Genomic DNA, 26,339 nt, shown 5'->3' with positions numbered 1-26,339 from the left:
GGGGATACAGGAATAGGGTTACTACCTGTTCCCCTTAAGGTTGTCAACTCCAGGTTGGGAAATTCCACAAAATTTTTGGGTGGAGAATGGGGAGGGCAGGATTTGGGAATGAGAGGGGCTTGGGTGGGATATGATAGAGTCCAATCTCCAAAGCTGTCATTTTCTCCAGGGGAGCTGATTTCTGTAGTCCGGAGATTTGGTTTTTTTGCTTGCTTGCTTTATACCCAACCTTTCTCCCCAATGGAGACTCAATCAATCCAATATACTTTATTGCTTCGGCACAGCCATAGCAAATAACAAAAAAGTGCAATACTATTAATACAAATTACTACATCCTAAAATTTAAACCGAAGTTAACAAAACTCCATCTAGAACTCTAAATCCATAAAATCCATACAGCGTATAATATAGTGTAATAAGTCCTACTAAGAGGAACTTATTGTTACCTTTAGAATAAAACTTACTTCCATAGTCTTAACTGTATTTTGTTTACCGATGTTACAAACTTTGCCACTCGCATTGTAATCCATTTATCCTTATCTGCCAGCAGCACCACTAATTTGTCTTGCTCTGATCTCCCTGGCACCCGTTGCAGAATATTTCTTTTTTTAAAAAAAATATCATTTTTTATTGAATGGGTTAACATACATTTCCATAATACATAATACAACTACATTTACCCTTTAAATCGATATATATGCCCCCATCCCTTCCCCTTCCCCCTTTCCCGTTTTTGACTCCCAACAGCACTATAACCCCTTTATTTCTTATTATTATCTCTATTCAAATACTTTGTCCCTATTATAAAAGGTAAAGCTTTTACATATTCTCTATACATCTCTGTTGCAGAATGTTTCTAAGAGACTTCTGAATAGTTGCAAATCTTGGGCATTGAAACATAACATGGGGCATATCTTCAATGGATTTATGATCACAGGGGCACACGCTGTCAACAAGCGGGGTCTTGTTATAACAGCCTTTCAGAACAATGGAGATTCAAAGCAGCTTACATTCTCCTCTCCTTCACTGTGTCCTCACAACAACTCTAGGTAGGTTAGGCTGAAAGAGTACGACTGGCATAAGGTCACCTAGTGAGCCTCCACGGTAAAACAGAGATTCAAACCTGGGTCTCCCAGGTTCTAGTCTGACACTTTAATCACTATACATTCTCGGAGAGCACCAGGCCACAACTTGGAGGTTGGCAACCGTAGTACTCCAAAGCAAGTATTTTTCTCTTTGTAATAATAATTTCAGTATATGTATACTATACTCCTTCTCAATTTCTTAAAAAAATAAATAGATATTACCTTTGTAGGCCATAACCACAAATTTGTCGAAGCCAATGATAACATTTTCAGTTAATTGACTTTAACGAATCACAGGCCTGGGAAAGCAGTAATGCGGTGGTAAGGAGTGGGCCAGTCTGTACTCTTGGGAAAGTGCCGTTTCGTCACAGGCGGGACTAAAAGGCTTTTGGTGACTCTAGAAGAAGGAACTTCCTCAGCCATCCCCAGTCCAGGCCTGTCTGGCTAGCAGACAGCAGGTTATAGGCAAGTTTCATGTTCAACAGCGCCTAAAAGGCCAACAAGAGTTTCATGAGTCAAGCTCCCTTTCTCAGATACTAGTAGGAATGGAGAGCTGAATCCTTATATCCCTGTCAGAAGCCGGAGGGGTGTCGCAAAGAAGCAAGACAGGATGCGGAGTATCCAGATCTAATTATATTTTCACAGCCTTTTCTTTCTTTTCTTTTTTTTTTGAAGATGTGTTTTAGCTGAAGGCCTCACAGGGGCTAATTCACCTTTCTGCTTCAACTGCGAGAATTGAGCAATGGAACGCTTACAGCTAGGGCTGCCAATTCCCCGCCCGGGGCGGGGGTTCCCCTGTTCCCACCTCCTCCTCCCCCGGGCCTGTGGGGGGGGGATTCAACCCTTCAGTGAACGTGGGAGCACACACCAGGGTGCCCTTTGACCAGCCTAATGACATCAATTCCCGGAAGTGATGTTATCACATACACCGGGAACGCACAAAGCATGCGCGTGATAAGAGGCGCAGGAGACCACGGAGGGTGAGTGCCAGGTTCCCAGTCCCCCGCTGGGGGACTCAAGGCAACCCTACTTACATCTGAAGGCCTTGCTGAAGCACTAGGCCACACCTGAGCCCGTTGCCTGGGGCAAGCGGCAAGCAGCCACACCCAATCCCACATGGCCAGTGTGAGGGGCCACAAACGAGACTGTGCGTAAAGCCTGTTGCTTGGGTTGAGAGGCAGATTGTGAATGGAAGCAGCAATGACTGCAGGCCCCGGAAGATGGCGGAAAGGAGTCTAGGCCTGCTTCTCAAAAAAGGCATGAGGCCTCGTGGCTGCACATTCCCCTACTCACTCCAGCTGGGAGTTGGTGTGATTCAGTATCAGAAGCTGCACCTAAACCCCTTGTTGTCGGCAGCAAGAGGTGGGAGGCAAGAAGCAGTGGGGGGCCTGAGCCAAGGACTGCACCTGTAACAGTGGTGGCAAGAAGTAAGCAGCAGGCAGCCCTAACTGGAGACTACGTAGCAGCAATGGAGATGAGAGGCAAGAAGCATATTGAGGCAGCAGGAAGAGGCTACTAAAGAATAAGGCAGAAGCGTCCGAGATTAATAGCTGCGGGCAGCTCAAGATAATGGCTGGCAGCCACTATGTGTCTTGGCTGGGTTGGTTATGTGAAGAATCCCTTGTGAGCATGGGCTGCAATGAAATGGTCAGGGGTAGGCAGTGTAGCCCTGGAAAGGGCCTTTCTCCTGAACCCCAATTAGGTTAGCTAAATCTCGCTTAAATATGTCAAATAATTGCTGGAAGTGTGAGAAGACACCGGGATCTTACTATCATATGTGGTGGACATGTAAAAAAGCAGTGGAGTTTGGAAGATGGTGCACACAATGTTACAACAGATACTCAAGACTCCACTACCTTTGAAACCAGAACTTTTTTTATTAAACCACATATCGGTCCCGGTCAATAAAGAGCAAAAGCATTTGATGCTGAATACAATCACAACAGCTAGGATTGCATATGCGAGACTTTGGAAAATGACAACTATCCCAACACAAGAAAACTCGGTCGAAAAAATTCTTGAGACGGCTGAAATGGACAAATTGTCGAGTTTATTGAAGGAGTTGGACAGTACAATCTATAATGATATTTGAGAGCCTTTTTACAAATGGATACAAGATAAGTTTGGAGAAATTTAATTTTCAATTAAGATGTGGTCCTTTATGGACAATATAGAAGATAAACGGAAAAACTTGCAAATAGAGAGCTGACTGGCAGAATACTATGACATGTATTAGAGTGAATGGTGCAATGTAATAGATATGTAACTTCTTTTTTCGTTCTTTCTTTTCTTTCTATCCCCCTTCCCTCTACTTTCTACTCCCTATTTTCTATCTAAAAAAATAAATAAAAATCTTATATAATGAAAGGGCCTTTCTCCTGCCATGATTTCCCAATGAAGGGAAGCCTTGCTCAGCCGTGAGAGCAACGGAACGTTCCTTGACTTAGAAAGATCTCACTTTCCTTATCATTCCAAGTAAATGGACCAACTTTCCATAGAGCTTACAGGATGTGGGTTACCTTTTTCTTGATCATTGAGGTGACTCCATTATCTTATCCTCATATGCTCCTGGACCCTGCTGGAAACTCTATCGGAATTGTCTTAGGACAAACAGCTTCTCCTATGTAAGACTGTATGAGGTGGTAGATCCAGTGGTTCCAAGCTTTGGAATCTGGCTGGGGTGACATTCTTAGACAGTGACAATTCTAGAAACTTGAGAGAGGGAAGCAAGCTGCCTGAATCTCTGTGTGGTTTTAGCTGGGGCTTTTCAGCTTCCAGGGGCACCTGGAGGGAAGGGAATCTCCAACTCTTACAGTCAACATGTCAGCAAGACTACTTGAGAAGCAGTGTTGGTCACTTCCGCTGGATGCTCTCCAATTTATTCCTGTACGGATGGCCTGTCTTGGGGTCATTAGTTTCATCTGTATTCTTCTAGAAGTAGTCACTAAGGTTTCTTTAGTGTCCTTTGGTTGTCCAACAAATGACAGGTCTCCACTCCAGGGACGTGTCACGTAAGCTGCTATTCTGCTAGCCTGCTGATGGCTATGAGTACTTCATGATCCCACTCATACAGATCATCCTTGCGAAGGATTGGATCTGGGAGAAATAGTGTCCCTTTTTGTAATTTAGTGACCCTCTCTGTGGTTCTGAGACATTACTTCTTTGTCTCCTTTTGTTTTCTGCCCAAGTGAGAGCCTCCCCCCACCCCTACAGCTAGTAGTTTGCCATCATTCATGACAGCACTTGGATGCTTAAGAAGGCCCAGTTCCTAGCATGAGGCCATCAGTGAGACTCACATAGCTTGTAGCTTGTGTTTTTCTAATAGAGATAGCACTACGAAGGTACAAGTGTGTATGTTGAAAGCCAGTTTGGTGTAGTGGTTAGGAGCACGGGACTGTAATCTGGAGAGCCGGGTTTGATTCCCCACTCCTCCACTTGAAGCCAGCTGGGTGACCGTGGGCCAGTCATACCTTCTCAGAGCTCTCTCAGCCCCACCCACCTCACAGGGCATTTTGTTGTGGGGATAATAATGGCATATTTTGTAAACTGCTCTGAGTGGGCATTAAGTTGTCCTGAAGGGCAGTATATAAATCGAATGTTGTTGTTGTTGTTGTTACGTTACGTGATCATTAGATCCAGACAGGCTATTGTGGGAGGAAGCTCACTGGCTGCCAGGTGGAAGTAGATTTGAAGGTTATAAAGAGTCGGCAACAAAAGGAGTCATTTCTGCCCCCTCATAGATGTCTCCACTTCAGACTTCTCTATTACACAGACCTCCTTAGAGGTGGACGCACCATTCTGCGGGTGATCTGGTCGCCAGGCATCATTTGGCATTAAATACCCATTTAATTTTGTCTGTTGCCCATTAGCACCAAGTGACCCTTCGGGGACACGTTCTGCATTTAATTTTACAGTCTCCATAGCTTCTCATCAGATGGAGGGGATTCTTTTTTCTCCTTCGGTCCTGCTCGGTACGCCTGAAGGAATGAAGGGGCTTTAATCCTTTGTGTCCGCCATGCAGTTTCGTAGAAGGTCACTGATTGCCTCTTTTGCGGCTCTTCCTACAACAAGTCATTCTGTCCGTCACAATTTTGGATTATGGGCACTGTAGACATGTGATATCAGCCTAGAGACTTGGCACCGCTAGAGACAGTTGCTTCATCCTGCCTTAAGGACAGGGCTCTTCTCCTAGTGGGCGTGTGTATGTGGAGCAGCCTCTTACAAATCAATTTGTATCTTCTCCTGGCAGTTGGCATCTAATACCTTGCTTTCTTCAGATGCTGTTCCTTGGCAGAAGGGTGTATTTACTAAGCGTAGCTCAAGTGGCACGTGGGCCTCTCCTATGATTAACTGCTTTTCTTCATCCCAGAAGTACAGACCGATCCACCGCTTATCACCAGAGAAAGGAAAATGGGTTCACTTACCATGAATTTCCTTTCTCAGTGGTATAGGGTAGGTCAGTCTTCCTATCCTTTTGGGGGGGACTCTAGTATCCTTAGGTGAGGTTGTTAATATGGTAACCTTTGGGTGGTGTCTGTGGAAATAGCCTGCACATATATTACCAGGTTTATGAAACCTGAGTTCTCGTGAGATGTCTCTTTCTCTGTACCTCTTTTTGTTGCCCGCATGGGCCAGAAGGCACAGATCTACATATCACATGCCCAGACAAATGAAACAAATATTTGCAAATGTGTGGTTAATTAGATTTGCTGTCTTTCATTCAGATTCTGGAGTGTGAAATTTCAAAGCATAATGCAAATTTGTTTTTTAAATGTGACATTTTTAACTTGAATTCTTTGAGATTGCTGGAATTTCATGGCATGTTAAAGATCCTTGGATTTGACTCTCAGAAGCCTTGGAAATCTAGTTGGTCTTGCTCTTTGACTGTAAACCAACATGGCTGTCCACCTGAAGCTATCTTCTTGGGATTTCTTGATGGTTAATTTTTGCAGGCTTCACTTGTGTAATCTCAAATGGCCCTCTATCCAAAGCCAATTACGATTTCATGTTAGCAAATGCTGGCAGATAATAAATACCATTGCATATCAACTACCAAATATGATTTACTAGTTGCTTTCAAGCTGTATCTTGTCTCTGATTTTCCTCTGCAGTTTTTAACCAAATGTTTGTAGTTTGTCATGAATGTTCACATTGTTTTGTAGCACATTTGCAGTTCAGAAACACAGCCCTGTGGGAACTAGGCATATAACCCTGGAATATATTTCAGTGTTCTCTGCCATAGAGGTTTGTTTATGTTTTTATGTTAAAATGTGTACTGTGCTTTTCCTGCACTTCAAGTGATTTAGCAACAAAACTCTTAAAATATTTAATAAACATAATATAAGCCACAAATAAACAATAATAAAACAGCAATGTATGACCAGTTTATGGCAAGCTGTAAAATCATCCAATTACAGAACAGCTATAAATCCTTATTCATCAAATGAAATAAAAATGTTGTATAACTTTTACAGAAAGACAGAAGTGATGTGGTTGTCTATACCTCCTGAAGGAGAAATGGCGGAAAGAAAGGGCAGCCGTTAGAAAAAGCCCTATTGCTCACCACAGCTGTTCTCATCTAAGAGACTGAAGGAACTACCAACAAGCCCTGTTACCTGGTTTGAATTGGCCTGTTGGCACTGGAGCGTTCATTAGCAAAGGGGGGAGTCCCCCAGGTATGCATGTTGTAGGCTTGGAAGATTAAAGTCAGCACCTTGAATTAAATCTGGACGCAAATTGGCAACCAGTATTGCTAGTGCAGAAAGGCTAATAGGGTTGCCAGCCTCCAGGTGGTGGCTGGAGATCTCCCAGAATTACAACTGATCTCTAGCGCACAGAGATCAGTTCCCCTGGAGACAATGGCTGCTTTGTAAGGTAGACTGTATGGCATTACACACCATTGTGGCCCCGCCCCTCCCCAAACTCCACTCTTTCCAGGCTCCACCCCCAAAATCTCCAGGAATTTCCCAAGCTGGATCTGGCAACCCTATCTATATGTGGGCAGATTGTTAGACAGCATGTAGCCATATGACAGTGTTCTGTCCCAGCTGAGCTGTCTTCAAGGGAAGTCTTGTGTATAGCGCACTGCAGTAGTGAAGCCTGGAAGTTATAAAAGAATGTATCACTTTAGCATTCCCCAATCCACCTAGAAGGAGTAAAAACCTGCAAAGATTCTCAGCAACCTTTTCATGAAGTAATCTGAGTTCTAAGTGCATCCGTTCACCTGATCAATCATAGGCAAATCAATCTCTTCTAGAACCATGTTGTGTTAATGCTGCCTTGTCTAGATTTAATTTCATTTTTATCACCTTCATCTGAACGGTTTGTAGTCTGGTAGAATTTGCAGATCTATGGAAAAAAATATCCCAGCCTGCATGGTTAAGTGAGATTCATGCTTTTGGGCTTGGATCAAGTGACGTATTGTTTTCAGATGTACAAAATGTGAATGTAGCAGATGTATGTTTTGCACAGGTGTATCCTTCAAATACCCTCTTCAGAAAGCTGGGATTTTGTCATGGCCCCTGTTGAGTGTATAATTAGAGGTTTTACTGCTGAATAATCTGTGAAATGGCCTGAAAATGAAGGGATAAGCTAAGACTAGAGATGGGCACAAACAGCAATACAAACCAAAAAAAGCCACAAACAGCCCAATCTGCTGTGCGCGAACAAGCTGTTCGTGAGGCCCCATTCTAAACAAACAGGTGGTTGTTGCAACCCTCATTCATTGCTGTTCGTCAAGCCAGACAGTCTGGCACCTGCAATCAATTCCGTTGGCAACTTAGACAGGGATTGTCTGAACTCCGTCTGAATTCCTGCTGTTGCCCTGGAAACCCCAATCTAAGCCCAATTTAGCTTGATAGGCAGGTCTTCCTTTCAAGTGTGGAGCTCCAAATTTGTTACAAGGGAGCAAAGACCAGGGGGGAGGGGGGCTCCCAGCTCTGGCTTTGCAGACAGTGGAGAGGGAGAGACAACTGCTGTTGGCTTTTTGATAGAGAGAGTGCATTGAAGCTTGAATTTTCTTTGCGTGCGGTGGGATAGGGATCTATCCCTTCAAGTTCCAGGGCTGCTGCCAGGCTCTGGGCCAAGCTATTATTCATTATTGGTACCTTTCCTGCTGCCTGCTCAGGTAAGGTTTCTGGGAGTGGTGCGGTAGGGATCTACTTCTTCAAGTTCCAGGGCTGCTGCCAGGCTCTTGGACCAAGTTGTTATTTATTATTGGTACCTTTCCTGGTGCCTGCTCAGATCAGGTTTCTGGGACTGGTGCAGTAGAGATCTTGATCAAACTTGGATGATAGCTGGAGGAGAGCCTGCTGGCCCCCACGAACAGCCAACTACGAATATGTTTGTGAACAGGGCCATGTTTGTGGTTGTTCGTGGGTCCCTGTTTGTGGATGGCAACGAACAATTAACATCATGTTCGTTTTTTTTTCTGTTCGTGCCCATATCTAGCTAAGACTAGCCTGTGGCAGTTCAAACAGTGACATGGTGTGAAAGAATTCAACGAAACTAAGGAAATTTGGGAAAGGGAATCTTAGGGATTTATCTTTAGATTCCTGTAATCCTGCCTCCCAAATCCCAGTTCTATAGATGTGTCGCAGTGTGTATTGCATTGATGTGAATACAGAGGCACCATGTATGTGGGGCAGGTGGCTCACATCTTTGCGGACTACAATGAGTGAACACTGGGAGCATTTCATGATTGGTTTCTGTATGTGTGGGTGTGTTTGATTATAAATAGTTTACAAGTGACCACTGAGGAAGGCCTTAGGGCCAAAACGCATCTGGTTGGATTTTGTACTGTACCATGGTCTGTTCGTATTGGTCATTGCACTGTACCATCATCTATACATTGGGAATGTTCTAGCAAGTTTTAGCATATGTATATAACCTGCCATTCAGACCTTATGTTTTAAACTTGTTTTTAATCTATGTATGTGCACATTTATAATAAATACTTTCTAAATATACTTTATTATAGGTTGTAACTTAACCCCTCTATTTTGTTCCCTTGCTTGTTTGGGTTGAGTTTGTTGGGACCTTTCCCCACACCCCCTTTTTCTTCCTTGTCATCTTTTTTCATACCATCTCATGTCAATGAGCTTCACACATAATTCCCAGTTAACATGTGGTGTTTTTTTTAACTGTTATGAAGACCCATAATTTTCTTTTAGTTTATTATGCATAGATTAATAACAAGCCAGATAGATAGATAGATAGATAGATAGATAGATAGATAGATAGATAGATAGATAGATAGATAGATAGATAGATAGATAGATAGATAGATAGATAGATAGATAGATAGATAGATAGATAGATAGATAGATAGATAGATAGATAGATAGATAGATAGATAGATAGATAGATAGATAGATAGATAGATAGATAGATAGATAGATAGATAGATAGATAGATAGATAGATCAACTGAGTGAGCGAGCAAAGGAGCAAGAAACCACAGTTGCTTTCCTGGATTTTAAGCCACTAGCGATGCTGAAACCCTGTAAAGCACTATCATTTGATTCCCCTATGTACAGCAAAACCAATAAACTTCCTAAAGATTTTGGGGCCTGTACAATCTAGGGCTGTTCTACATACAATTTGGGTAATACTCTTTAGGGATGCTGATTAATCTCTAAAATTCTTCTTACCCTCTATTCTTTTTCATTCTGGTTTAAAATCCAGAAAAAAGTTTTCAGACCAGAAGTCACTGTATCCCACATTTAAGAGAGATCTATCGTCTTAATGTTTCTAGTGGTTTTATGAATGATACACAACAAGCTAGCATAGATACTGAAAGAAGAACCCTGGGGTTTTTTGCCCCAAGGGGTATCACAAAGTTCCCAAAACGCTTGGACCATTTTATCGTAATGGTTTGGGCTGCCGATCCCCTGTTGGGGAAGGGGGATCCCCCACTCCCAGCCTCTGCCCCCCGCCACCATTCACCTGGCTAGTGGGGAGGAAGGCCCAAGAAATGGGCCCAGAATGGGCCTCCTGCCAGGCAAGCTGACATCACTTCCTTAAATGACATCATTGCGACCAGCAGTGGGCATGCTCCTGCATGTCACAGGGGCCAATTTGGGAGCATACCCACTGCCAGGCACAATGACATCACTTCCAGGAGTGATGTCATGAGAAGATCGCCCCTGATAAGTGCCAAGTCCCACCTAACAAGCCTAGTAACAGTTATTTAAGAGGGATGTGATTTTATTAACATTTGTGTCACAAACACCCAAGACACTTCCAAAACTGTTACCACTTTATGCGCTGTTTTTTTGCCCCAATTTCAAAAACAAAAAGTCAGATTTTATTTTTAAAATAAATTGTTGTCTATGTTGTAGACTCCCCTCTGTTTAGGCCTCGAGAAGAGGGTGGTTTTATGGGAGGAAAGGATTGGTTGATTGTGTTATATATTTTATATATATTTATATATATACAGGGCTTTTTTTCTGGGAAAAGAGGTGGAGGAAATCAAGACGGCACAATAATGTCAGTTTTGGTCAGCTGGAACAAGGGGGATTTTTTTAAAGTTTGAATTGCCTTCGGTGAAAATGGTCACGTGGCCGGTGGCCCCGCCCCCTAATCTCCAGACAGAGGGGAGTTTCGATTGCCCTCCACGCCGCTCGGTGGGGCCACCGGCCACGTGACCATTTTTAAGAGATGCCAGAACTTCGTTCCACTGCGTTCCTGCTGAAAAAAAGCCCTGTATGTGTGTGTGTGTATACATATGTATGTGTATATATATATTATGCCCTGTATGTTTGTGTGTGTATATATCATTATATATATATAATTTTTTAAAAGACCAATACACTTTTTAAAAAAACCTAAAAGTACAGCAACTAGGGGGCTCCTAGATTTCCTCCAGTTCCTCCATCTCTTCTTGTTTCTTAATTTGCACCTGTGACCACCCATCCTTTCTCCAGGGGGGGGGGGGAAGCCCACCAACCCAATAGAAACTGATACAAATCTCACCTCTTTGCTTTTAAGGCAGGCTTGTAGGGAAAGGTCAGAATAGCTTTTCCCTTCTCTTGGAGGAAGTCTTGGTGGCAACTTTGTGGTTTCTTTTTGTACAGACCCCTCCATTCACACTTCCCTCTCCCACCCATTAATTTGTTGTGGTTGGGGCTAGTAATAGCTGCTTTGTGCTAAGGAGAGGCAGGGGTGGGGGCTGGGGAAGCTCGCAGACAGCGGCTCTACTGTTTTCTAGGAGAGATGTTTTCTCTACACTCTCTTTCCCCCGGTGTCTCCCTCCTTCTTCCCTTTATTGTAATTGCCTGTCCTGGTTAAGAAAATTCACAGCCGTGCCTCCTCCTTTCTCAGCCCTTGAAAAAAGTTTAAACAACTCAGAGAGGGATTTCATGCCCCCCCCCATCACTAGTCTGATTTTACTAAGAGGAAACGAGTGTTTAATGCATCAGAAAAGGATCTTTCTCACAGCTGCTGAGTTTTCTCAGAGTAAAGGAATGAAGGCAGTCTTTGTGAAGAGATCTGAGCCCGCTTTAAGAGGGACGCAGGAGGAGGCCCTGCTCTTCTGGAGGGATCCATCAAAACTGGTGGACTTTCCTGGTCACCCACGGCTGGCAGAAAAATACGGCTTAGAGAGTTGTTCCTAATGTGTTTTGTGGTCTGATCGGAGTGTCCTTTTTCTGCCTACCAGTCCAAGCACAGATGTTCTCATTTGGACTAGATGCTGTGCGGCACAAACGCTCTAAGAAAATATGTACACACACCTGTCCTAACACCCATTTATGTGTGTGTGTGACAGACAAAGGATTTTACAAACAGCATTTATTTCCTGATTAATGGTATGAGTAGTTCCTTCAGCCACAATAATTCTAGGAGAGATGCCGAGATACGATTGCTTGTGGTATTGGTCATGCGAATGGCTCATGCCAATGGAGCTGAAGAACTTTATTTTATTTTACTTCATTTATACTCCACTTTTCTCCCCAGTGGGGACCCAAAGAAAGTTACATTCTTCTTCTCCCCACCATTTCCCCGTCTCTCAACAATCCTGAGAGGGAAGGTTTGAGAGTATGTGACCAGCCTAAGGTCACCCAGCAAGCTTTTGTCTATATCTATACCTGTACCTATATCTATGCCCTGACCTGAATAGCCCAGGTGAGCCTGATCTCGTCAGATCTCAGAAGCTAAGCAGGGTCGGCCTTGGTCAGTAATTGGATGGGAGACCTCCAACAAAGACCAGGGCTGCAGAGGCAGGCAACGGCAAACCACCTCTGCTAGTCTCTTGCCATGAAAACTGTGCCAAGGGTTGCCGTAAGTCGGCTGTGACTTGAGGGCATCACACACACACACACATCCCTGTGTCTGTATCTCAAGAGACCCCAGTGGTTAAAGTGCCACTGGGGAGACGGGGGTTCAGATTCCCTCTTGGCCATGAAATGATCTGGGTGGTCTTGAGCCAGCCACTCTCCCTCTCAACCTAATCTGCCTGAAAGTGTCGTGGTTTTGAGAATAAAATCAGAGGGGGGGGGGCACGCGCAGTGCCTGAGTTCCTTGGAGGAAGGGGCTGGATAAAAATCTAATAAGATTTGTCTTTCCCCGTCATGTGGTGTTGGCTGTTGGGGTGTGCACTCACTAGTGGCCGACCTGAAACTTCAGATGTTCCCAGCAATTCACGGATGTTCACAACATCTATGCAAATGCAGTGTACAGAAAGGGGAAACAAGCACAAACCCGATACAGTGCTGAAAACAATGCTGAAACAAGGGCAAACAGTTAAGCAGGACATTTTAAGGAATGCAGAAACTACCCAGTTACAGTAACAGACAGTACGCAGTAGTATAGTCTACAGTCCCTGTCCCTTTGCTAAATGCATTTGCAGTACTGTAGTTCCTTCCTAGAAACCAGACCTGTCTTCTCTAACTGAAGTCTCTTCAGTCATAAACTTGTGCTTAATGGGCTGGATGACAGAGAATAAATTAATCCCCATGGAGCAGACATAGAAAGGACTGTAGAGAGCTGTCATAGATAGGGATACACTCTCCTTAAAAGATTAAGTCTGCAACTTGAGAGTATTACTGCAAACAACCCTTCTCCTGCATTCTTAGGTGTTAGGTATGACTTGGACTGCCTTTTGTTAGCTTCAGCTATTGTGCCCGCTGGGTCCACTAATGGAAGAGACAGATCTGCTCCCTCATGACCTCTGAATTGTCATTGGTTGTGTATGGGACCCATGAAGATGGTTCAGAAACTGCTGCAGCTGGAGTGGTGTCATGTTTAGGCAGATGAAATCACATCGGGCCTACCAAATATGTTTCTGGGCCCAGTGCAAGGTACTGACTTCAACTTATAAGGCATGGAATCGCCTGGGTCGAGTGCATTTCAAGGGATGTATATGTTATGCACCATCAAGTTGCCTCCAACCTATGAATGAAAAACCTCCCAAACGTCCTAGCATTAACAGACTTGCTCAGATACTGCGAACTGGAGGACGTGGCTTCTTTTATTGGGTCAAGCCATCTCGTTTTAGGTCTTCCTCTTTTCCTGCTGCCTTCCGCTTTTCCTAGCATCATTGACTTTTCCAGAGGAGATTTCAAGGAATGCTTGCTCCCATATGAACCGTGCTGACACGGGAGATCACTAGGGAGCTCAGCAGCCAGCCCATTCAGAGGAAAGGCTGGCCTTTCCTTGGAACAAGGGGGCTTTTTCAGGAGCCACCCAGAGCTTTGCAAATTTAGAATGTCCCCCCTCGGGCAATTGGTTTGACTGTGTCTCCGCTGGCTTTCCATACATTGGTAAACATGGCTTTTGGAAATACTGATCAATTATACTGTAACTCACTCTACGCTGGGCTACCCCTGGGCCTGATCCGGAAACTACAACTGGTCCAGAATGCGGCAGCGTGGGTCCTGACCTGTATATCCTACCAGTCACATAACACACCTATCCTGCGTCAGCTGCACTGGCTTCCGGTTGAATTCCGAATCAGGTTCAAGGTGTTGGTTCTTACCTTTAAAGCCCTGCGCGGGTTGGGACCAGCATATCTTCGGGATCGCCTCTCCCTGTATGTTCCCCGGAGACCCCTTCAATCAGTGGATAAATGTTTACTGGTGGTCCCCGGCCCTAAGGAAGCCCGCCTTGCTTCAACCAGGGCCAGGGCCTTTTCAGTCCTGGCCCCAGCCTGGTGGAACGCTCTGTCAGTGGAGACCCAGGCCCAGCAGGACATATTATCGTTCCGCCGGGCCTGTAAGACAGAGCTGTTCTGCCAGGCGTTCGGTGGTTGAAGGGGGCGGTGCCATGTCAGCCTCCCACCTTTGGGGTGGGGTTTTTTCCCACCATTGCACTTTAATGTACTTGGTTAATTTATTTTATTATTGTTTATTGTATGTTGATTTTAGAATTATTATTTTTTTGTTTTTATTGATTTTAACTGATGTTCACCGCCCAGAGCCCCTGAGGATTGGTGGTTTATTAATCGAAGTAATAAATAAATAAATAAATAAATAAATAAATAAATAAATAAAGAAAGAAAGAAAGAAAGAAAGAAAGAAAGAAAGAAAGAAAGAAAGAAAGAAAGAAAGAAAGACAGCTGCTGGTGACTGTTTGTGTTCCCAGTCTTAGCTATTTTTGTTAATGTGCTTTTTAATATGATGTTTTAAATAGATTTTGATTTTTTTAAAATTTCTTTTTGAAATTTTCTGGAGGGGAAGTTCAGTTCACAAATGTTATAACATCTCCTTATCTGTATGGCTTTGAAATAGAATTAGGCAAATTCATGGAATACAAGTCCATGAATAAAAGTCTGTCAGCATCTCTTATCCGTGCAGCCTCCATATTCAGATGCAGAATACTGTTGAACAGCCGTCATTGCAGGGTATCAGCCGAGGAGGGATACATGTCCACGGTCCTGTGTGCCTTCTTCCCGGTGACATCTGGACGGCTGTTGTGGAACCTGGATGCTGGACTTGTGATCTGATTCAAGCTGTTTCTTTATTAGTATTGTTCTGAGGCACTGCTCAGACTGTCTGAGGGCTGGGTCTTTTTCTCCTTGTAAATGTAGGGGGCCTCACTATGTTGAAGTTTGAGATCTCTATGTAATTATTGATTAAAATGCCAAGATTTTGGAGGGTACTGCATCTGCCAAGATTGTGCTGCACTTTGGATCATTAGACTGCCATTGCAGATGAAATTGTAGAATGTATCCCAAGTGCGTGGGTGGCATAGGGTTACAATAGGGCATGGCTGAGACTTACTGGCAGATCTCTGGAGGAAACAGAAAGATTTTTACCGCCCTTCTCCGGTCTGTGCCTTCTGGTGCTGTTAATCCTTCATGTTTGTGATCAGTAAATTCCATCATCAAACAGAGAAATGAAATAAGGGAAGGTTTTGTTTCCTTTTCGTCTCCATATTAGGAGACTCTTGCACGAGAGCAAATGCCTCGTTTTCAAGTTTGTGCAGATACAGATTCAACAGGCAGATAGTTTAACACATGCCAGGTGAGCCCACAGTTTTCTTACCAACACCTCAGCAGTGCCCATGCCAAGATTTTTGTCCAGTCTGCAGCCTGTTTCTCGTGCCTGGTATGTCGTGATAGGCTGAAACGCTCATTGCAAACTCCCAAGTTGACCTTTCCCTCGTAGCATTTTGCTATTCTAAATCTCGTGACTATTTATGAGGAAACCAATCCTATCAATCGATTGAGTGAAACAAAAAGCCCTTTCTGATATTTTCAAGCACAGAAACTTTCTTTGGACTTATTTCTAAACCATATATTTTTATAAAGCTAGGGTCAAAAGATGTGCAAAAATGTTTTCAAATGATTTGGGAAAGCCTCAAGAAACAGAATGTAACTTTTAGTTGATATGCTAGGAACCACATGTTATCATTGCATTGTATTGCTGTATTGAAGGCGTTTTGTTACCAGGCATTAAATGAACCTTTCCTGGACAGCTGACTTCTGGCTGTCACCTTTCTGCTACTGGTTCCAGTGACCATTGGTGATCCAGTTGATGTGAAAGTCCTCGGCTTGAGCCCCTGAAGAGCTGCCGCCAGTCTGAGTAGACAATACTGACCTTGATGGATTGATGGTCTGATTCAGTATAAGGCAACTTTGTGCGTGTTTATGTGTGTATTCATTTTGGGCTGCTGTTTTTTTAGAATAATGCATGTTTATGCACTTGTCCTGTCTCGCGTAGAAAAATGGCAATCCAGACTAGAGAAATATTAGCCACTGAAAGCAGTGAGAAGAATGCTAGAGTACTGCTGTTGGGAAAGCGTGCAAAAAGGTAGAGATTCTGTACGACAGATAAAGTAGGTTGGACTCAGAGCTGCCGACTTGCCCATACTTGCCAAGTTGACTTTTTGGTTGTAGAGGGATTTCAGTCTGGATTTCTCAGATCAAAGAGCCGTATCATATCCGCAACACGGCATTCATGTAAAACATCATCCTAACTGCAAGGCAGCACCTTTATGATCTTTTTGTCTCTGTTAAGGACAATACAGTCTTGGTTGGTTGACACACCCTTGATGCAAGATTGTGTTGCTGTCCATCAGCAGTTGAGCACTGAACTGTGCGTGCCAGGGAAATGTTAGGCGTTCACATCTCAGAGACGCTTAATGCTAATCTGTTGTTTTTAGTTTTGTCTAAACCGCTGAATACCAATGCCAGGAGATAAGATCCGGGGAAGACCACGGCCTCTCTGCCTTGTTATCGGCCCTCCAGAGTAATTTGTTGGCCACTGTGTCATCGGTCTGATCCAACAGGATCTAATCTCTTCTTATGTTATTATGTTGCTCAGTGGTGAACAGAATGGTGCTCAGCAGCTAAGTGGTGCCTGTCCCAACCGCTATATTTCTTGACCCATTTGGAAATCTTTGAAGCCAGTCAGCAAATTGACTGTCACTTCAGTATGTCGGAGTGTCATGCAGCCTAAGCATACTTGACCTCCTAACCCCTTTGAAAGGTAAGCAAGTGCTTTATCTTATACCGGCAAAGACACTTTTGCATGTTACATTTTCTGGTCCAAGCATCTATTTTCTTCTGTTATACGAAATTACTAACACCGGTTGGGTGATTTGGCATGTTTTTGCCTTCCATTTTTTGCTGTACTGCCTTAAAGAGATGCAAGGACAACAGAGACGCTTTCAAAATATGAGAACGAATCACTTTACTTGGAAACAATGCATCCTTCTCTGGCAGTCCAGGAATGCAAATCTTTCTTGGTCTAAAGACTGTACATGACCAGATGGAACAGAAGTCTAAAATTCTTAAAATCTGACTGCTTCCCACTTTGACAATAACACCACAAAAATAAAGCTTCCATAATTAGCACAAAATATTCGTGGGAGGGAACGAGATTCCTTTTTCCAGACCTCAGTTGTTGCAAATATCTTGAACTAGGCGCATGTGGGAAGTCAGACAGGAGTTCCCTTTGAACTCTGGCCAAAGAAAGGTTGTTCTAGAGAAAACCACGCATGATCAGCAAGGAAGGGTCATATCAGCAACACATCAGAACAGTCCCTACGTCCTATCAAAGTTTTTAGATCTGGCCTGCTTTTAGTCTGAGTAACAAGTTGAGTCAGCTGCTTGGCTCAGTTTGGCTCAAGGGACCATTTTTTCCTCTGTTTTTACATCTGCCTTTCGTTCAGATGCTTGTTAAATAGGTCCTGATCCAAATACAGCAACGAGCAGCTCATCAATGTACAATGTAAAGCCACTGTGCCTTAGAATTCTATGGGAGTAGCCAATGTTAGTGTTTTGCTTTTTTTTTTAAGTACAAAACAAAAGCAGACTGCAGAGATTAACACGCTACCCTCCGCTGAAAGAAAATGTTACTGCCTCTGGTGTGTTTTTGCTCCTTGGAATTCGACATAGAGGGCTATTTTAAACTTGCTATCTGCCTCTTTTTGACAAGTCTTTTCTCCACCCACCTCTGTTCCTCCTTGCCTCCCAAGGGCATCATTAAGGTTGAGTAACTTATGTAAGACACTTTGAAGATGAAAATCGTGAGTTAGATGCCAGAGCATTAGCATGATTGCATTAGGCCCCAAGGGCTGAAAATGCGAACATTAAAAAAGGGTGTTTAATAACAAGGTTTTTTTCCCCTTCTCCAACCATCCCAACCTACCGTCTCTTATTCCTCCTCCCCTCATAATATACAAAGACAATCTCTGTTGTATAGTATCTACAATCGCTTTTGTTTTATTCTCACAGGAATTTAGCTATTGGGATTGGAATTCAGAACTTTCCCGAAGGGCTTGCTGTCAGCCTTCCCTTACGTGGGGCTGGGTTTTCAACATGGAAAGCATTCTGGTAAGGAAGACTCAAAAACCTTGTCCTTGGGTGTTCTTTGCACTGTCCTCTAAGTGGAATTGAAAATGTACTTAAATAGCTCTCAGCGATCCTTCCCCTAACACTAAAAGGAGCTAGTGGTATCTGTGGATTCAACGTAAAGTAAACTGACTTTGTGGTTGGTTGGTTGTGATCCTCCTGTTCTGTTTGTCCAAATCCTTGGCCAGAACTGAAAACTACTTACTTTGTTTCCCTGTCTCATACATCCCAGCTCAAAAGAATTGGTAAGTTTGTGGCAAGGAGGAATTGGTCCCTAACCTTTCCCTTGATGCAAGGTTCCGGGAAAAAGAGGAAGCAGGACAGTTTCCTCCTTTTCAGGCATGCTGTGAGAACGGAAAGAATTGTTTCTGTGGAGTGCTTTGTGTGGTGCCTCTAGAAGAAGAAAGAGTGACAATGGGTGGGCGGCACATTGAGGAAGAATTTGCATCATGCCACCCAGGTATAAATGCAGCTGCTGGCACAGCTTCTACTCTTTAGTAGAGGTGGGCACGAATCGCAATACGAAGCAAAAAAATGTATGAACCGGGCCGATTCATGGTTCATGAAAAGGCAGTTCGTGGGGTTGTATTTTCCACAAACTCCACGACTTTTTTGCCTGGTTTGTGAGAGTTGTGAGCAGTTTGTGAAGCCAGACAGGTTGGCACTGCCAGCCACATGGGGTGTGTGAAACTGACAGTCCCGTTCTCCTGCCGCCTGCAGGTGGTAGGAGAAGGAGGTTGTCTGTTCAGACACCCCATGCTGGGTTCAGCCGATCGGCTGAAGGCGGCACGGGGTGTGTGAAAGTGACAGCCCCCTTCTCCTGCCACCCGTGAATGGCAGGAGAAGGGGGCTGTCACTTTCACATGTCCCGTGCTGGGTTCAGCTGATCGGCTGAAGCCGGTGCAGGGTGTGTGAAAGTGATAGCCCCATTCTGCTGCCCATGAGCGGCAGGAGAATGGGGCTGTCAATTTCAAACACCTCTCACCGGCTTCAGCAGCCAGCACTGGGCATTTGAAATGCCACGAACCACAAACTGATTCGTGAACTAGGAAAAGTTTGTGGAAGTTCATGGTTCGTGGTTTGTGGAACACAACGAACCATGAATTACATAGTTCAGGTTTTTTTCGGTTCATGCCCATGTCTACTCTTTCAGTGGAAGTATTGGGCCACGTGTCTTCCCCACTGCATTTCTCAGTGGAGGGGGACCCTGGACATGTCCTCTCACTGACAGATTGGAAACTGCACTGCTGCGTTCCTGGATGGGGGCGGAAAGGAGGCAGGGGGTTGCTACGTTCACCCAGTCTGGAGCCTTGTTTTAGAGCTGGACACTGAGCAACCCACTTAAGCTCTTCCATAACTCCAGGCTCCAACTCACCACATCTGAATGATCAGTTATGCATTCCAAACTCAGTCAGGCTTTGCTGAAGTTGCGCTCAACATATATCCCCACTTGGAACTGCCCTGTCTGCATAAAGATGATCTAAAAGCACTGTGTTCAAATTCAGTCATGAAACTCAGTGGTTGACCTTGGGCCAGTCACTCTTTCACAAAGTACCAGTGAGGGCAAAATAAGAAACAGAGAACCGTGTGTTGGCCTAACTTATTGGAGGAAGGACCGGATAAAAATTCAGGAGTTAGAATAAATAGGAAGTGTACATGATCAGGGTGGTGAGATACCTCAAGTTAGAGGTAGCAACTAGAATGAGTGACTGATGCTACAGATACTGGTATTTGCTTTACGATTGGTTGTCACACTGGTGTGATCCCGCTGGTCTGTTTGAACTGACTGTAACCGTGAAAGGATCCCCGTGTGGGCTGCTGGTACCCAGCATGTTAATTCAGCACATTAGTTATTCTTGAAAGTTTCTTTCTTTCCAAGGTTGATTGACAAACAGGCAATAGTTTTTAAGAAAGTGAAAAGTGATTAAAGAGGGTCATCTCTTTCCCGGTGCGTACACACATTTCATCTGTGCACACTTGTCTCCATTCAGACAGGTTTGGCAGCTGTTTGAAACAATACGAAGTCTGCAAAAATCTGAGGCACTGGGGGCAAATGCATGGACTGCACCATAAGCAACAATACCTCCATCTGTTAGTGGTTTCAGCTTCTTGGGGGGAAATCATTTGTTTCCATCGGTGGTCTTTGATGGCTCCTTCGCTCTCCTGTACATGTCACTGAAGCTGTTCAGTATGGACCATAGAAGAGAAGCCCTGTAGCACACTCATGAGGCTTACAGTGTCTATCCCCAAGGAAAAGTTGTAAATGAACTTTTTAAAAGGTGTACCAGAGAACTAAAGGCTAGAATTGGTTTCAAGTGCAAAAAATTATGTATTGACAGAGAGCTGGAGTCCACTTGTGATTTCTGTGAATGGGAGGTGATTCTCCCCACCCCCGACTTCTCCTGCAGGCATCCAACTCTCCCCGCAGCTCAAGATCAGGGGACTTTGATGCCTTCCATCATGGAAATATCTATGGGATCCCAGCCCTAAGCCACTCCTCATTGCAATCACAGATTATATCACAGGTTATGCACTTAATAAGTACAATAGCATCTCTCTCTCTCTCTTGTGAGATATATATATATATATATATATATATATATATATATATATATATATATATATATATATATATATATATATATATATATATATATATAATTGTGTATGCATTAATTGTATATGTATGTATGCATATACTCTACTATTTGATCCTGGCTAACTGGGACACAAATGTCTCATATGAATCAACACTGTATAGGTCTCAAAACGCTCCTACATTGACGTTGTCTTTCAGTTGTTACACTTTGAGGGGCCAGTTACATACATGCGTGCACACTCATTCACCTTTATGACTTTCATTCTGTTTGTAGACCTTTGAAAGCTTGAAAACTCTTACTATTAAATATTAGTTCTAAATAATAAATCTCCTCGACTCTTCCGTGGGTCTTTTTCTTGAAATCAATGTGGCAATAATATGCTAAACCAATTCAGTCATACCAGTGGTTTCTCTTTGCTCCATTTTGATGTGCTTATGGAACAGTTCATGTAATTTGGTTAAAGAAATGGTTTCCTTTCCCTTCATTCTGGGCTGGATTTCAAAACCACTTTCCCCCCGCTGGAGGTGAAAAAGCCAAGGGTATGAACTCGGGAGCTGTCAAGATGTATTACCGCCTATGTGTGTATACTGAGTGTTATGATGTATGAGAGAACTCGGGCAGAGGATGCTGGGAACATCTGCTTCAAAAGTGTTCTTTTCAAACCAAATAAAGTCCACCTAAAGGGAGGGGGGGGGAAGAATATCTGAATCAGTTCCTCAGAGGTGTGGCAGGCAGCCCAGTTCTTATTAACGCAGAGAAGTTGGTACAGTTAGAAAAGCGAGAAGGTATTTTTCTTGCTTACCTTGGAAAGGCAGGAAAAAAAGAATACCCTGAGCAAGACAGCTACAATTGGGATAGGTTCAAGTCAAGCAGGGATGTTTTAAAAAGCCAGCTTATCCCCTCGATATGGTTCAAAAGAGCTCCGGGGAGGATTTGAGTGCCTCAGGAGGAAAAAGAGAGGCCAGACTTAAAACTCTTTCTGGGGTAGAGGTGGCGTTCTGTTTCCCCTGGGCCAGCCTGGCGTTCTGATTGCTCTTTGAAAAGCTAGGGTGGAAGTGATCTCTGAAGAAGAGCTTGGAGTTTAAACTCTGAGCCTAAAGACGCAAAGAAGCTTTGGGGGGCACGTCTGCTGAAAGCGCTGGTGGTAGGCCTGATCGGTTTGCTTGCACATAAAAACCAAAAGAAAACTTCTGTCAGAGTGTCAGGAGGGAAGGATAATGTCTTCCCCCACCCCCTACACAGCTTTGAAGCCTACAGTGGTAGACCCCCGAGTCTAGTTCCTCAAGGAAGCTTTGCGGTTATTTCACTGCAGAACTGAACAAAGTTATACTGAGCGTACTCTCAATCTAACGACAAATGTAACTCTCTATACACATTGCTGGAGGAGTTGGTAACCTCTTCTGCAAACCCGCCCTATTAATTTTGTGGTTGCAGCAGGAGTTGCTCTGCAGTGGGCAGCTGGCCCTCCAAGGCAACAGCCCGATTCCTCTACTTGCTGCTGTCACTCTTCCCTGACCTATGTAACTACAGCAAAATGAGTTGTGTCCATCCCTGCTGTAAGTGCAGTGGGATAGCATGTGACTAAGGGCCAAGCTACAAGTGATGAATGACACTTGAATGGCAAGTGAACAGACTCACATGCATTCCTCCCTGTTCACTTGCGCTCCGCTTGCACTCCACTTGACTTGATCACTGTGTGATCGAGTGGAGCGCAAGTGAACAGGGAAGAATACATGTGTGTTCACTTGCTGTTCAAGCGTCATTCGTCATTGTAGCTTGGCCCTAAGGATCACCTTGCTGGTATTTTGTGTTCTGACTATGTGACTCTGGTTTAGCTGGGGCAGCTATCCCATTATGCTCCATCAAAATGGTTCACCAAAGTGAAATTAGGGATGAGTTGAGGACTTCCTGCAAAAAGCGGGGTGCAGCTAGTTAGGCTCTCAGCAGGAAGCCTGAGTTGTTACAGGATTGTGTCAACTTCTGCGGTTTCTCCATTTCAAGGATGGTCAGCAGTGTTTTATGCATGAACTCTAAAACTGTATAAACTGTTGACAGATACAGGTGCCATTTTGCCACCTTCCAGATTAAAGAACAGGAATTGTCCTCTTCTGTGTTTGCTCATGAAGGACTTAGAGAAGCTTCTGTTTGTTTTGCAAGGCCGATAAACATCCCTTTTGGTCCGACCCCAGAGGGGGAGTTGGCAGTGAGGAGGGGAAGAGCTGGTTTGTGTTGACTTTGTGCCTTTTAGACTGCGGCAGACTGAGGGGAAACAAGGAGAAACGAGCCAGTGTGCATCAAACAAAAGCATCCCATTTCTGCTTAGAGCTTCTCCAGTGACATTTGTTTCCTTTGCAGGTATGGCCAGTTGAGCGGTATGGTGGAGCCGTTAGCTGGCGTTTTTGGTGCTGTGGCTATGGGACTGGCAGAGCCTCTCCTCCCGTATGCCCTGGCGTTTGCTGCTGGCGCAATGGTGTACGTGGTAATGGATGACATCATCCCAGAAGCTCAGATCAGGTGAGGTTCTCCTGCTTCCACGGCTTCCAATTTGTTTGTTCCAACTTGTTTCCTTCACCATGGCCATTTCCACACAGCTTACCTTGTTCCGGAAAACAGCGAAATCTCGCACGAAATCGCGTGAGAAGATGCTGTTATTGCGAGAGAAGACATGATGACAGCATCTTCTCACGCGATTTCACGTGGGATTTCGCTGTTTTCTGGAACAAGGTAAGCCGTGTGGAAACGGCCCTTGTTCACATCAGTGTGCCTCAAGTGAGGTGAAGAGAGGAGCCTGTTCAGGAAGCGGAGGGGGCTGAATCGGCCTGTTTCTAAGATCAAAAGTTACATTCTCTCAGTTTAATTTTTACTGTGGGGAAGGAAAAATTTCATCAGATTTCCAGCAATAAAAACAGGGATTCAACACATCTCCCCCCCACCCCCTCTCACTCAGCTTTTGAAAACGAAATTTCGGTTAATAGGATCAACAAGATATGAAAACAGGCCCATCTCTTTAAATGAGTCTACCACAGTCGCTGATAATGTGCAGGCATGGAGGGTTGATTTAAGAACAAGGACACACAGGCTGTTCTACACTTCCCCCCCAAATGCAACTTACCTTCATTCAGTCAGGCCCCCAGCTGTTTTTCTTCTTTTTTCGTATTCCTCTACACCCGAGGAATAGATTGAAGGGAGGCAAGCTTGGTCAACAAGGGAGGGGGAGGTTGTAGCAGAATCTGGGTTCCTTCTGCATACATGAATGGGGTAAACCCACGCTTAAAGAGATGGCTCTGCCACGAACGTATCTTGTTTGCCCTTTAAGTATCCAAGTATCTCAGATTGGTAGAAAGCATGCAGGCTCACTTCCATAGCTGTTTCAATGCTTTAGAGAGCTTGTCTTGATGATAATTAAGTGATTTGATTCTGAATGTTAAGGAGGCCATTCCTTCAGAACCGACAATACTTAATATCTCAGCATTTCTGCAGGGTAGAAAAACACCATGTCTCATAGCAACCAACCCTGATTGGCCAGACAAACTGGAAATAATGCTTCATTTTTTCAGTAATAGCAATAGCGAATACAGTCTAGCAATGTTGTAGATTTTCTATTGTGACTGGGAGTTCTACCCATAGAGTAACTTGCATGAGCAAAGGAAAGTGGTTATTTATTGTAGATTTTCCGGTCTGTATGGCCTACAAATCTACAACTACTAACGTTCTCCGGCCGTGAAAGCCTTCGACAATATATCGAAAGTGGTTATGCTTGCACATGCAGCCCGGGTGATATGTACTGTCAAGGACCGCGTTGTTTGAGTGCAGTCCATTTGGCGATCTTGCTGGAAACAAAATTACCTTGTGTCATTCTCATGCCCATCTGGTTCCAAGGGTGAGCGGATGGAATCATGATTTCTTTTGAAATATTTCTCATTTTTTCCTCGCAGTGGCAATGGGAAGTTGGCTTCCTGGACCTCCATCTTGGGATTTGTGGTCATGATGTCTCTGGATGTTGGACTTGGATAACAGGAGATGCTTTCTTTCCCCTCATTTTGACTTTCAGAATCGGTTGGTCAGGGCAAAATGCACATCCGATATTGGAACTGGAACTTTGTATATGTCATAATCGTACTGATCTGGGTTGATATTGATTGCCTTTAATTATATGGACATTTTTTATTTGCCATAATATTGTGCTGATGGCTTAAGGAAACATGGGAGTAGAACTCTCCTCCCCCCCTTTTCCCCCCTCTTCCATTGGGTTGGCAGTAGGAAGCATATTGGTAAAGCTGCAAGGAACACTTTATTCTTCCTAATTTTGAAGCGGGTTTTCATATCCATAAAGGTCAGATCTAATCTGTGAATGTCTTTGCTGTGTGTAAACAAATTTTGTAATGTGCTATAAACTGAAAGGTGCAATCTTGAAGAGATTAAAGTCTTATGTGCCGCTATTGGCACCCTTCTACAGGAATGGTGTGTACCAATGCGTTCTTCAGGTCTTTGGAAAAATTTGGGCTATTCTAGTTGTTGAAATAGGTAATAACAGTTTTAATCCGTAGCACAAATGGGCTCTTAGAGATGGGGGCATGAACTTTCTATGTAGATACTGTAAGTGCAGCCTCTTTGAAGAGGAAAGGAGCATCATTTTTCAAATGGCAGGGTGTTTGTGGCAAATGTTTGAAGTGCACAGTCTGCTGTAGGTCCATTCCTTTCTTAAGATGTCTAATCTGGATAGAAAAATGACACCCCTCTTTTAGGTTTATGGTGTTTTGTTCCTCTAGAGGAAAGAAAAGGGCTTCTTTGAAATACTAATTTACTCTCTTGGCAGAATCGACTGTGCTGTTTCCGACATCTCACACCCAGCGAAGTTCATTGCTGACACTTTGAAGACAGATCAGAGCTTGTGGCAATGTTTGTGTTACCCTTTACTGTCAACACAAACAAATGGAGCCATTTAAACACTCCACAGGCAGTTTGCTATTTTTTTTTTGATCGACACAAGGGAGTATTATCGGGTGAGAATTTTCCATTCTTCTGTATTAATCTCCCATATCAACTATAGGCATCAAGGCTCTCAGCAAAAGAGATGACCGCTGTGCTTTATCACGGAAAGAGAATTGAATTGATTGGCACCTTGGCAGGTCCACTAAGAGAGCTTGCCTCAGCACATAACATACTTCTAGGAGCTCAAACCTTCTGGTTTTATGCCTGTAGCATCTATTCCCCAAACAAAACCCAAAGAATTGTGAATCCATGTGACTGGAGCCCATCTTCCCATTTGTTGCCATAGGGTTCCCCAAGAGATGCTTGTTGTTTATTAGTGCCTAATCCAAGGGTCAGCAACTTCTGGTCCAAGAATGCTGTCCTTCCC

The 26,339-nt window shown here is 43.9% G+C and overlaps 1 protein-coding gene across 2 annotated transcripts in view; it reads left to right on the top strand.

Annotated features, from left to right (window-relative positions):
• Positions 1–25,433, top strand: part of SLC39A11 (solute carrier family 39 member 11) — a 511,259-nt gene extending 485,826 nt beyond the window's left edge. For both annotated transcript variants that reach the window (XM_054978292.1, XM_054978293.1), the window contains 3 exons: positions 18,264–18,362; positions 23,336–23,494; positions 24,916–25,433. In XM_054978292.1, the coding sequence (XP_054834267.1) occupies positions 18,264–18,362; positions 23,336–23,494; positions 24,916–24,994 (337 nt within the window). In that variant the 3' untranslated portion in view covers positions 24,995–25,433. The remainder of the gene's footprint in view (positions 1–18,263; positions 18,363–23,335; positions 23,495–24,915) is intronic.
• Positions 25,434–26,339: the final 906 nt, after the last annotated feature.

The sequence above is a fragment of the Eublepharis macularius genome, chromosome 4, assembly GCF_028583425.1.
Source record: "Eublepharis macularius isolate TG4126 chromosome 4, MPM_Emac_v1.0, whole genome shotgun sequence".
Taxonomy (NCBI): domain Eukaryota; kingdom Metazoa; phylum Chordata; class Lepidosauria; order Squamata; family Eublepharidae; genus Eublepharis; species Eublepharis macularius.
The sequence above is the reverse complement of the archived record's forward strand: the minus strand, read 5'-3'. Positions and strand labels throughout refer to the sequence as shown.